The sequence below is a fragment of the Chiloscyllium plagiosum genome, unplaced genomic scaffold (genome assembly GCF_037043375.1).
Source record: "Chiloscyllium plagiosum isolate Xiang-an unplaced genomic scaffold, Cpla_swu_hap1 HiC_scaffold_46, whole genome shotgun sequence".
Taxonomy (NCBI): domain Eukaryota; kingdom Metazoa; phylum Chordata; class Chondrichthyes; order Orectolobiformes; family Hemiscylliidae; genus Chiloscyllium; species Chiloscyllium plagiosum.
Window position 1 is genome coordinate 13,746,446 of NW_028270184.1, and position 12,179 is coordinate 13,758,624.

Sequence of the window (12,179 nt, forward strand, 5' to 3'; positions counted from 1 at the left end):
TGCTTTCCCCATTTTACACACACCAACTTCGCAACACCTCCCCCCTTAAGAAAAAAATGAACCATCATTATGAAAAGATGGCCTTTTTTCTCTCTTAAAACCTTAACTCCGTTTTACTAGATCCATTGATCATTAATCTACGGTTATACATTTTATACAAATTCTATTTAGGCACAACATGAAACACTACCATTCCTACCTTGTATACACATTTTTCTTTTAAATCTACGTTAATATTTTCGCGACCCGCAATATGTACAATCTGTAAATTAAATGCTTGTAACCTGAGACTCAACAAAATGTGTTCTTATCCTGAAACCATTGTATAAATATTGAAGGATTATGATCGGTGTGCGCAGTCATCTCTGATACGTTGCTTGCAACGTAAACATTAAAATGTTGCAAGGCCATTACCGAACTCAATAATTCATTTTCAAAAGCTTTCTGGTGGATTTTGAGTTTGTTTGAAAAGTAACCAGTTCCTCCTGTCACAAAATAACTCCCAGCACCTACATCACTTGTGTCAATGGTGACTTTTAAAGGGTTTCAGGAAATTTGGCGTGGCTAAAACTGATGCAGTGGTTAAAACTACTTTTAAATTCTCAAATGCCTCCTGGCATTGCTCTGTCCTTGGAAATTTTGTGCTATTTTTCAACAAATCTGTCAACGGTGCCAATATGGTACTAAAGTTTGGTTAAAAATCTCCTGTAGAATCCACTCAGTCATAAAAATTGTTATACTTCCATCTTCAAAGATAGTTCCTCTATGTCATTTGACTGTATCCAATGCTGTGCCAGAAGAATGTCACTTCTGCCTTCACAAGATCTGTTTTTGTCAAGTTTATGATCAACTTTGCCTTCTGTAGTCTCTCAAAGAGCTCTGCGAAATGCTTCATGTGATCTTTCCACGAATGGCTAAAGATCACTAAGTCATCTATGTAGATGGCACAATTAGTCAATCCGGCAACAGCTCTGTTCATAAGCCTTTGAATAGTGACTGGTGCATTTTTCATTCGAAAAGACATTACTTTAAGGGGCTGTTTCCACACTGTAAGTAATCTAATCTAATCTAAGTTGATTTGGGATTACAAAAGCAGAAACTTGCTTTCTCCAACAATGGTACTTGCCAGTAACCACAAAGTAAGTCCAACTTTGTGATGTAAGTGGCTCGACTCACTTTTTCCCACACAATCCTTCAGCCTTGGAATTGGGTACGAGTCAAAATTTGCCACAGCGTTAACCTTCTGATAATCCATGCAGAATCATTAAGTGCTATCAGGGTTCAGCACCAACATGATCAGCAAACTCCACTTGATTTGACTCATCTCTCTAATGTCAACTTGGAGCATCACTTCCACTTCCTTCTGAACCTGTCCTCCTTTGAGAGGATTAAGCTGGTAGGGGTATTGTTTTATCAAACCAGCATTGCCTATGTCAAACGTAGAAGATAGGAACAGGAGGAGGCCATTCGGCCCTTCAAGCCTGCTCCACCATTCGTCACAATCATGGCTGACATCCAACTAATCCTGCTTTCTGCCCCGTAACCTTTGATCCCATTCACTCCAAGTGCTCTATCTAGTTGTTTTTGAATACATTCAATGTTTTGGCATCAGAACTACTTTGGGAGAAGAGATGTCTCCTCATCTCTGTCCTAAATGATCTTCACCGATCCTCAGACTGTGACCTCTGGTTCTCGACACACCCACCATCAGGAACATCGTCCCTGCATCTACCCTGTCTGGTCCTGTTAGAATTTGATAGGTGTCTATGAAATCCCATCTCACTCATCTGAACTCCAGCGAAAACACATCCTGACTTCGTCAATCTCTCCTCCTGTTATCAGTCCCACCATCCCCGGGATCAGCCTGATAAACCTTTGCTGCACTCCCTCAAGAGCAAGAGCATCCTTCCTCAGAAAAGGAGACCAGAACTGCACACAATATTCTAGATGTGGCCTCACCAAGGCCCTGAATAACTGCAACAACACATCCCTGCTCCTGTACTCGAAACCTCTCACAGTGAAGGCCAACATACCATTTGCCTTCTTTATCGCCTGCTGCACCTGCATGCTTACCTTCAGCGACTGGTGCACAGGGACACCCGTGTCTCCCTGCACACTCCCAATGTACAGCCTGTCGGGTAGTAACCTGCCTTCTTGTTTTTGCTTCCAAAGTGAATAACCTCACATTTATCCGAATTATACTGCATCTGCCATTGATGTGCCCACTCACCCAAACTGTCCAGATCATGCTGAAGGATCTCTGCATCCTTGTGACAGTACACCTTTCCACCCAACTTACAAATCTAGTGTACTGTGGCATTGGTCCTCACAGCCTTGTAATAATTTTTTAAAAATCAATTCTCTGTTCCTGGGAGATAGCTCGCTACCTTGTCCCATTCCTTCAGGATTTCCTCATTAGTCAATTTATTCTTAGGCATGTCAAAGGTCAAATCTGGATTTAATTCCTCACTCTGGCAATACAATTGGACCCTTGGTCTGGCCGATTCTCCCTGGATAGTCCATAAGGGGTAAAAAAAAAAGTAAGAAACTCTTTCCTAACCTTTTTTGCTGTGGCATTCAGTAATAGTGTTTCCTCCGGAAACCTGGAAGAATATCCATTATGGTTAGTAAATACTGATTCTCACTTTTGGTTTTAGGGAGGGAATCTATACAATCAATCATAACCTGTGTGAATGGTTCTTCAAGTGCACAAATTGGCATCATAGACACTGGTTTTATCACTGCCTGTGGTCTTTCTACCATATGACGGGTATGGCAAAATTCAACCACATCTTTAGGTAATCCAGGCCAATAAAACTGCTGATGTATCTTAGCCTGAGTCTTCCTCACTCCTAGATGACCCTCCTACAGCTGATTCATGTGTTACCCGCAGTGCTTCCTGTCTGTATTCTACCGACAACACAATCTGGTGAACCTTCGCCTCTTTCTTACCTGCAGTAACCTGCCAAGGTCTCCATTTCCACCTAAAGGTTTTATCCTTAAGGTAACAGCATTCTGGAATACACTCAAATTCCTTTTCTGAGTAGGCTGTGTGATATAAATCCTTTATTGTCTCACCTTTTTGTTGTAACTCCATTAATCTGTCAGAACTAAACACATGCTAATCTGTTTTTTTCCTTTGTCATCTCATCAAACAGAGTGTTAGCTAACTGGACCTCAACTCCTTCATCTTTCTCTTTTGTTTTCCTTTCTGGTTTTAACTTATTCCTGTAAGATCTTGTCACCACACAGTCTGGAAAAATTCCAGGGTATTTTTCTTTTAACTCCTTAGTTCCCTGGATTTCTTTTGGCTTTTCCACTACAATGGGCATCACTCCCACCTGTGATCCTGCTATATCATTTCCAAGAATAAACGGTAATCTTGGAATAGCCAAGTTTTCCATCACTTCCATTATCACTTCCCGAGTCTTGATTTGACTCACTGGCTTTATCTTAAACAGGGGAACACTACTCCTCTCTCCACTTATTCCACAGATTACCACTCTCTCAGGCAATATTTCAGAAGAGGTTTGAATATTTTCATCTCTTATTAGAGACAGACAAGCTCCCATATCTCTCAATATTTTAACTTCTTTATCTAGTCTTCCTGTTCTAATTGAGTAAATCTTGAATTTATGTGTCCCACCTTATTGCACTGAAATCTCCTGAGGTCTTTCACCTCTTTTTCACCCTCTTTGGTTTCTTTTTACACCTGTGGTAAACTGTTCCCAGTACATTTTGTTTTTCATTGAAGGATCTCTCTCTTTCCCAACTTCTATCCTTCACAGAGTGAAATTGCTGTTGGAAGCTGGATGTCAATTTGTGCACTAATCCGTACCCATCTGCCATCGCTGCTGCTCTTCTGTCTGTTTGAACTTGCTGTTCCTCAACATGTGTTCTTATCACTTCTGGAAATGAGTTTTTAAGCTCCTCCAGCAGAATAATATCTCTATGATCCCATATGTCTTCTATCTTGAATGCTCTCATCCACCTATTGTTCAATTCATTTAAACTCGAGATAAGTCTGACCTGGTTCCTTTCTTACATTTCTGAACTGTTATCTCTATGTTTCTGGTACCAATTCGAAGGCACTCAAAATTGCCTTTTTTACATCTTCATATTCTCTTGACATCTCTGACAACACTGCAAACACCTCACTTGCCCTGCCTACTACCTTAGTATGAATTAATATTACCACACAATCTCTGGCCAGTTCAAAGGAAATGAAAAAGGCTTCCTCATCTTTTTCATCAAATGTTGTTAATGTTTGTATATACCCCTACTAGGCCATTGACCAAGATGAGTTTGCTCATCCTCACTTCTATCCTGTAGTTTAAAGTCTCTTTGCTTCAGGTTTCAAATTCATTTTGCTAAGTTAAACATATTCTTCCTTTCCTCTGCAGCAGTGGTTCTTTCCTTTTCTCCCCCTCTGCAGGAGTGGTTCTTTCCTTTTCTCCCCTTCTGCAGGAGTGGTTCTTTCCTTTTCTCCCCCTCTGCAGGAGTGGTTCTTTCCCTTTCTTTTGCTGTCTTCTAACTCCAACCTTTTAAGCTTATTTTCTAACTCCAATTGTCTCATTTGGAATTCAATTTTGTTTCTAATTCCACTGCACTTGACTGTTTCCTTGGTGTGTCTAAATACTTGGCTAACTCTGTTATCATTTCAGCTTTGTTTTTACCCTAGTTAAGCCCAATTTTAGCCTTTTTGCCTAATTCTGCAAGTGTCATATTTTTCTGTCTTTCAAAACTTCCTTGGCAAATTTGGGAAGCATCTTCAACCCCAGAACCTCTTTAGCAATGTTAAGAGCCATTTCCCCACTTTTGATTTAACTAACAACAAGCAACCAAATTTAAACAGATTTCCACTTCCTACTTAAGTTTTAACTATAGATCTAGACCACTAATCTCCAAGTCTGGGACCTATCGTACCCTAATCCTTTCAAATCTGTCCAGATCTCGGACCCAAGCCCCCATTCTGTTACAAAGCCGAGGTTGACATCTTCTCTGAGAATTAAAACTAAATCACCTGAAAGGGGAGCACTTCACCCTACAATCTATTAAAAGGAGTGGGAGAAGATGCATAATCCATTTTTTTCAGCAACTTTTAGTGGTTAAATAGAAGAAATCCCTGGCATTCACTTCACCATCAACAAGTGCACAATTTATCTATCTAACTCTAACAGTGAACAACCGAACTAAATTAGTAACAAACCAAATAAATCTGCTCTAACTACTAACAATTCCCGAATAAAACAAGACACTTATGGTATGCTGTACCAATAAATAAGAATTCCACTCATATACAAAAAAACCCCATAATTTAGTCTCTTGAAATTACAGCCAGATTACGTGTCTTCTGGAATTTTCTGTGCTTTCTTCCATCAAGCTCTCTCTGGCAGGAGTGCTTTCTCTGTAGATTGTTCTGTCAGGACTATAGATGATGTGCCGCAGTACCGTGGTATATGGATGGTGCTTTCTCTAAGAGCTGAGAGCTGTTAACTCTGGCAGATGGCAGTTAGCTCTGCCAATTTTTCAACTGCTCCCTCCTTTTATAGCCTTGATGACCTATCGATTTTTACAGTCAGATTGATCCTCGGTTGTCAAAACCATCAGATTTAAATTTAATGAGTTTTTGGTAGCTAAGGGCCTGATTTAAATTGATTGGCTAAATTCAAAACCTGTTGCCTTGATAAAGCTTCTGCTCGATCTTTTGATATGAAATGTTTCAATCTGAGTGCTCTGTGTACTAGCAAACTCAGACTGCTGCTACAAATCAGTTTTAATGCTAAGAACAGGAAAAAAAACATCTTTTAAAGGGACCGTTCAATGCTTTCCACATTTTACAACTTTACACATACCAACTCCTCTGCCCGGGGTGGCACGATGGCACTGCTGCCTCACAGCGCCAGAGACTCGGGTTCAATTCCCGCCTCAGGCAACTGACTGTGCAAGCTCCACACATTCTCCCCGTGTCTGCGTGGATTTCCTCCAGGTGCTCTGGTTTCCTCCCACAGTCCAAAAATGTGCAGGTTAGGTGAATTGGCCATGCCCGTAGTGTTAGGTGAAGGGGTAAATGTAGGGGAATGTGTGGGCAGGTCGGTGTGGACTTGTTGGGCCGAAGGGCCTGTTTCCACACTGTAAGTAATCTAATCTAATCTAATCTAATCTAATCTGTTAGAATGGACAATTACTGGCCTTACCTGTGACACCCACACACCATTAGCATGATAAAGTGGTTAAAATCTCAAATTCGCTGTTCTGTATTTCTATCCTGAACTGACTTTTGTAAACTCCTTTTGTAGGATTTTTGGAAGGAAGACTTTGCAGATACGAATCTCAAACCAAATATCCCATCAAAATCTGACCGATTCACTCAATGCAGCAGTGACTGTGTATCACTGAACATTTGATATTCAAGGAGCAATGTTTTAACTGATTGCAAAGTCTGAAGAAACATCACAGCACTCACAGTTGGAGAAACTGTGTGGGGAGGAGGTGTGAATTGATCATCCAACCTGGAGAGACACGAGGACACCAGCACCGCGGAGAAGCCGTGGAAATGTGGCGATTGTGGGAAGGGATTCAGTTCCCCATCGAAACTGGAAATTCACCAACGCAGCCACACTGGAGAGAGGCCATTTACGTGCTCTGTGTGCGGGAAGGGCTTCACTCATTCATCCAACCTTCTCAGACACAAGCAACTTCACACGGAGCAAAGTTCACTCATTTGCTCTGTCTGTGGGAAGGCAATTAGTCAGTCGTCGAACTTTCTGAGGCATCAGCAAACTCACAGTGGAGAGAGGCCTTTCACCTGCTCTGTGTGTGGGAAGGGATTCACTCAGTCGTCCTACCTGCTGAAACACCAGCAAATTCACACGAGGGAAAGTCCATTCTCCTGTACCTTCTGTGGGGAAGGATTTAACCGACTGTCCAGATTTCTGAAACACCAGCGCACTCACACTGGGGAGAGTGCGTTCACCTGCTTTATCTGTGGGAAAGGATTTAATCGACCATCCAAACTGCTGACACATCACCGCATTCACACTGGGGAGAGACCGTTCTCCTGTACCTTGTGTGGGAAAGGATTCACCAATTCATCTGACCTACTGATACACCAGCGTGTTCACACTGGGGAGAGGCCGTTCATCTGTTCCATATGTGGAAAGGGATTTACTCGATCATCCCACCTTCTGACACATCAACTTGTTCATACCGACCATAGGCCTTTCCAGTGCTCTGACTGTGAAAAGACCTTTAAATGCAAAAAGGATCTGCTGATACACCAGCGAGTTCACACTGGGGAGAGACCATACACCTGCTCTGTGTGTGGGAAGGCTTTCACACAGTCATCCTCCTGCCTGACACACCAGCGAATTCACAAGTGATGACAGGGGTGGTTTCAGCAGCTATTGTTACTGTTGCCCATGTTAAGGATTGAATTCTTTCATTCTGACAAGTTGGTTTCTTTATACTGATTTTGAAAACAAGATAAACAGTTTGCTGCTTATTATTCTAGATAAATATCAAACGCATTGTTGTAATTTGTTTTCTCTCTCCCACCTGCGTGGGAGCTCGGAAAAGAATGTAGAACAGGAACAGAGTATCAGCCTGGCCATTGTCCTTCAGAGTCACTCTGGGAGGGACGGTATTTTAGTCTTTTTCATCTCTTCACTGCAACAAAGACCCCTTTGTGGATTAATTTGAAGGTGTGTAAGCAATATGTGACAGTTGCTTCTGTACAATATATTTTCACGTTTACCAAGATCAGGCTGTGTGATGTGAAAAGCCACAGAGCATCAATGGATGGAAAGACTGTTCCAAAGCCCCTGTGAATCCAGCCTCTGATTTCTGTTTTGTAACTATCATCATTCCGACCTCCACACAATAGAGGAGAAGCTCTATTATAGCAGTGTTTCTAAACAGGAATAGTGGACACATTCTGTTAAATCAGAGATTGGTGTAAAGCTGTGCAGTGTTCCTGACTAAACTGAAACGGCAGGATTACGTTTCCACCTTTAAAAATGAGGACGATCATCGGCGAAGTTTTTGATGTGTTTTTGTGACAGTCCTGAGGCAACTGTTTTAAACCCGCATCAACAACTGCTTGTATTTATATAGTGCTTTTCACATTAAGCAATAATAGGTCAGAGATTGGCAATTCGACAGTGAGTAACTCACCTCCAAACCTGCAACTGTTACCTTTTAGAAGGGCAACGGTAACAGATACATGGTAACATCTGCACCAGCAAGTTCCCCCATGAGACACTCGCCCATCCTGCCTTGGAAGTAAATTGCTGTTCCTTCACTGTGCTGGGTCAAACTCCTGGAACTCCACCCCCTCAATCAGCGTTGTGAGTGTCCCTACACCATATGACCTGCAGCGTTTCAAGAAGGTAGCTTAACATCACCATGGGGTCTGTTGCTCTATGACTCTTCGGTCCAACTTGTCCAAGCCGACCAAGTTTCCTAAATTGAAGCTGTCTAGTCCTGTTTGTCTGTGTTTGGCCCACATCTCTTAAACCTTGCCTATTCATGAACCTGTCCAAATGTCTTTTAAATTTATAATTATACTCACCTCTACCACTTCATCTACCATCTGCTGGCCAAGTAGGGCTGGGCATTAAGTACCAGCCTAGCCAGCGATGCCCATATCTCATGAATGATCCATTTTTCTTATCCAATCAATGCATATTAATAGCAAATTGAAGAGTTCACAGGAGCTTTAAATGCTGGTGCAATGATACAATGGATGTTTGATCACCAAATAAATTGGGATCTGCAGCATGTTACCAAGAATTCCTCACTGTATTGATGTGTACATGTCAGTAACCAGGACTTTATAGTAGTCCTCCTCAGTGTTAACTTTACCTCTAAATATAATAATCAATTAATAAATAAAGCAGTTTATCACTTCTTTGTGATTTGTTCAGTTAGCAATTGAATTAAAGATGTAATGAACTGTGCTACCACATTTTAAATTTCTGTTTATGATTTTACTGAAATTCTGTTCCCACGCTGTAAAATTGGGGTTTATATTTCTGATGCTCATTCTCATGTAAATTGTCAATAACTGAGCGTTCATTTTTTTTCCCTGTGGAACACCACTTTCCAATCTTTTACTTCCTTGAGTAACTACTTTCTGATTCCTGCTTTGTAACAGGCTTGCCATCCATCACAATATGACTGATCTATGTGGTGAATCTGATCAGGCTGTGTGGACTGAAGAGCCCGGCAGTAGATTGCATTGAAAGATAAAAACAGAATCTCAATTGTTGCGATGCATTCGGAGATCAGTCCGCCCATTGTATCTGCACAGGGCTGTCCAAAGGAACAACACAACAGTGTCATTTTCTTGCCTGTCCACTGAGCCCTGCACATTAATGCTATTCGTATAATTATCTGATTTCCCCCTCTTGAATGTCTTGGTTAAAGTTGACACTGCCGCACTTCCAGGCAGTGCATTCCAGACCTTAACTATCAGCTGTGAACAAGGTTTCTATCCCTTTGCATTTCACTTTCAAGTTATGCCCTTCAGTTCTCAATCCACGTCTAAACAGAAACCGTTTCCATCCAGACCCTCTTGATTTTGAAAACTTCAACCAAACCTCTTAACCTTCTGTCCCAATTTCTTGACATTGTCTTTATAACAAATTCCTCATCCTTGAAACCATTCCTGTAAAGCTCTTCTGCACTTTTTACGATGAGTTCTTATTCTTCCTGAAGTGGGCACCCAGACCTGTACATAATACTCCAACTGAGGTTGCAGTTGTGCCTTACATAAGCTCTACATAACCTCTTCTAATCTATACTGCGAATAACAAAACCTAGGATACCATAAGCTTCATTAATGGCTCTCCTTATCTGTGCTGCCATCTTTAATGATTGATGCACATTTACATCTAGGACCCTCTGCTAATGCTCCCTGTAGAGTACTTACCCTTGATTTTGTACTGTCCATGTTCTTTCTGAACTTCAACTCCTTCAATTTATCAGTATTATTTTCAGGTTGTTCACCATCCTCGGAGCTTACTATTCTCCCAAGTCTCCTACTGTCTGCAAAGTATGAAATTGTGCATTGGACAAAATTTCAGATTATTAACATGTCAGGAAAGGGTCTCGACGCCAACCACAGAGGAACTCCAACTCAAACCTTCCACCGTGTAAAAAAATATCTGTTGATCATTCATCACTGTTTCTTATAATTTCCTAACTGCTCACGAGTCTCTGTCCGATGGAATGGTTTGTATATGGGCCGTCCATTGCTGACACAGTCCCTCATGACAGCCCCTGAACAAATCTGAATATGTTGATGGGACATCAGTTCCCTGGAACCTTTAAAGCATTTGCCGCGTTCTAGGCATATCAGTGATCTCTCCCTGGTATGATTTCAGTGGTGTTTAAGGCAAATGGATGGCTAAATGAATCTGTTTCCATGCATGAGCAAAGTGAACTACTTCTCCCTATTGTGAGCGTGCCAGCCTGCGGTGAGTAGCAATTGTCACCTGAACTCAGTACCACAACGAGAACACATTGACGAGACATCCGGTCCTCAGAACCTGCACAGCATTTCCCACAGTCTGGGCACTCAAGAGATATTTTACCAGTATAAACGCTCATGTTTCAAGCAGTTTATCTGACAATGAATTCCTCCCCACGCTCAAAGTGAACAGCATCTCCTCATTATCATTTTGTGTGTCTGCAGGTGGGATCAATGAGGAAATTCCCTCCTCTACACTAAACAGTTGAATGATTTGTCCCCAGGTAGACGTCGTTGGTGGGTCAGCAGGATGGATAATTGAATGAATCACTTCCTACACTCAACAGCTGAATGGCTTATTCACAGTGTGTGCACATCAGTGCATTTCCAGCTTTGATGAGTAACTTGATCCCTTCTCAGTCCCCAAATGTCTGGGTGTCTCCTCAGTGTGATGAGACTTGTGAACTGGCTGTTTTCTTACAGTTTTAAAATGCTACGCTATTCAGATTATAATGAATTAGACACTTCATCAAATCCTGATGACTTGACTTTCACAACTGAAAATCCTCCCAATTACTTGGTTTGTAAAATTGATTTAAAACAGGAAAAAAAAGTGAGAAAGATTTCATAAAAACACAAAGGCAAATTGTAAAATTTAGCTGAATGAATCTGAATAATCGAGATGTACAGCACTAGGAGGGTGGATTGGGTAATTAGGGTTAGTGCTGTGAGAAAGAGAATACCAAGATGTTGACTCAGTGTCAGTGAAGGGTGAGTGATATCGTTCTCAGTCAGAATGGTGTATGGCTTGGACAGGTACTTCAGGTAGTGACACTATCTTGAACCTATGGAACTCTGTCTAGGTGGTGGTGGTTGTGGGTTTAGGTGTGTTTTAAGAGCCTCAGTGAGTTATTACAGTACATCTTGTACATGCTAAAATGTGCTGCTACTGTGCATTGGTGTTGAAGGGAATCGAGGGATTGGCAATCCATCCATATTTTGTTCTGGATGGTGTCGTCTTGAGTGCTGTTGGAGCTGCATTGTTCAAGATGAGCAGAGAATATTTGATCACATAGTTGCCTTGATGATGATGGATGGGTATTAGGAGACAGGAGGTGATTTATTAACCCCGAAATATCTGAGCTTCTGACCTACTTTTGTAGCCACAGTATCTATATGGCTGATGCAAACAGTTTTTGATCAGTTGTAATCCCCAGGATGTTGCACTGTTTATATATATATTCATAATAAGGATTTTCAATACAAAGGAGGTGTGCGTGGCTCACCTGATGTATTGTCGCCCTGCTGACAGCTTCCAGTAAAATTTGATGCCTAGTTTTTTCATTTAGCTTTCTCTTCCTCTGTCTGTACTGAAATACAACAAAAATAAATCACGTTACAAGACATCAAGTCTTCAGTGCCAGGTCTGTTACCCAGCAGAGGTAGGAGCAAATTACTGCCGATGCTTCAATCTATATTGGAAACAAATTGACCTGGAGATCGCAGCGGGTCAGGCAGCATTCATGGAGAGAAAGCAAGCTAATGTTTTGAGTCTAGATAATTCTTCATCAGAGCTGAAGGGCAGTGTGGAGGGAGCAGCACTTACACAATAGTGGGGAGGGCAGGATTGGAGTGCTGGGGGAAAAGGATGTTGTTAGTTCAGCTTAAGTGATCAGAATGTGAGAAGGGCAGAACAATGGTATGT

At 41.6% G+C, this 12,179-nt stretch overlaps 2 protein-coding genes across 4 annotated transcripts in view; both read left to right on the top strand.

The window, feature by feature from the left end:
- The window catches only part of LOC122543924 (uncharacterized), an 85,011-nt gene extending 78,360 nt beyond the window's left edge, over positions 1–6,651 (top strand). For all 3 annotated transcript variants that reach the window (XR_015754573.1, XR_015754574.1, XM_087983678.1), the window contains one exon: positions 6,300–6,651. Coding sequence is in view for 1 of the 3 variants with exons in the window: in XM_087983678.1 (XP_087839804.1) it covers positions 6,300–6,399 (100 nt within the window). In the remaining 2 variants the exon portion in view is untranslated. The remainder of the gene's footprint in view (positions 1–6,299) is intronic.
- On the top strand, positions 6,507–8,960 carry LOC122543921 (uncharacterized; the record flags this gene model as incomplete). The annotated part of the gene is made up of 1 exon (XM_043682851.2): positions 6,507–8,960. A coding segment is annotated over one exon (876 nt), but the record flags the coding sequence as incomplete, so codon positions are not given.
- Positions 8,961–12,179: the final 3,219 nt, after the last annotated feature.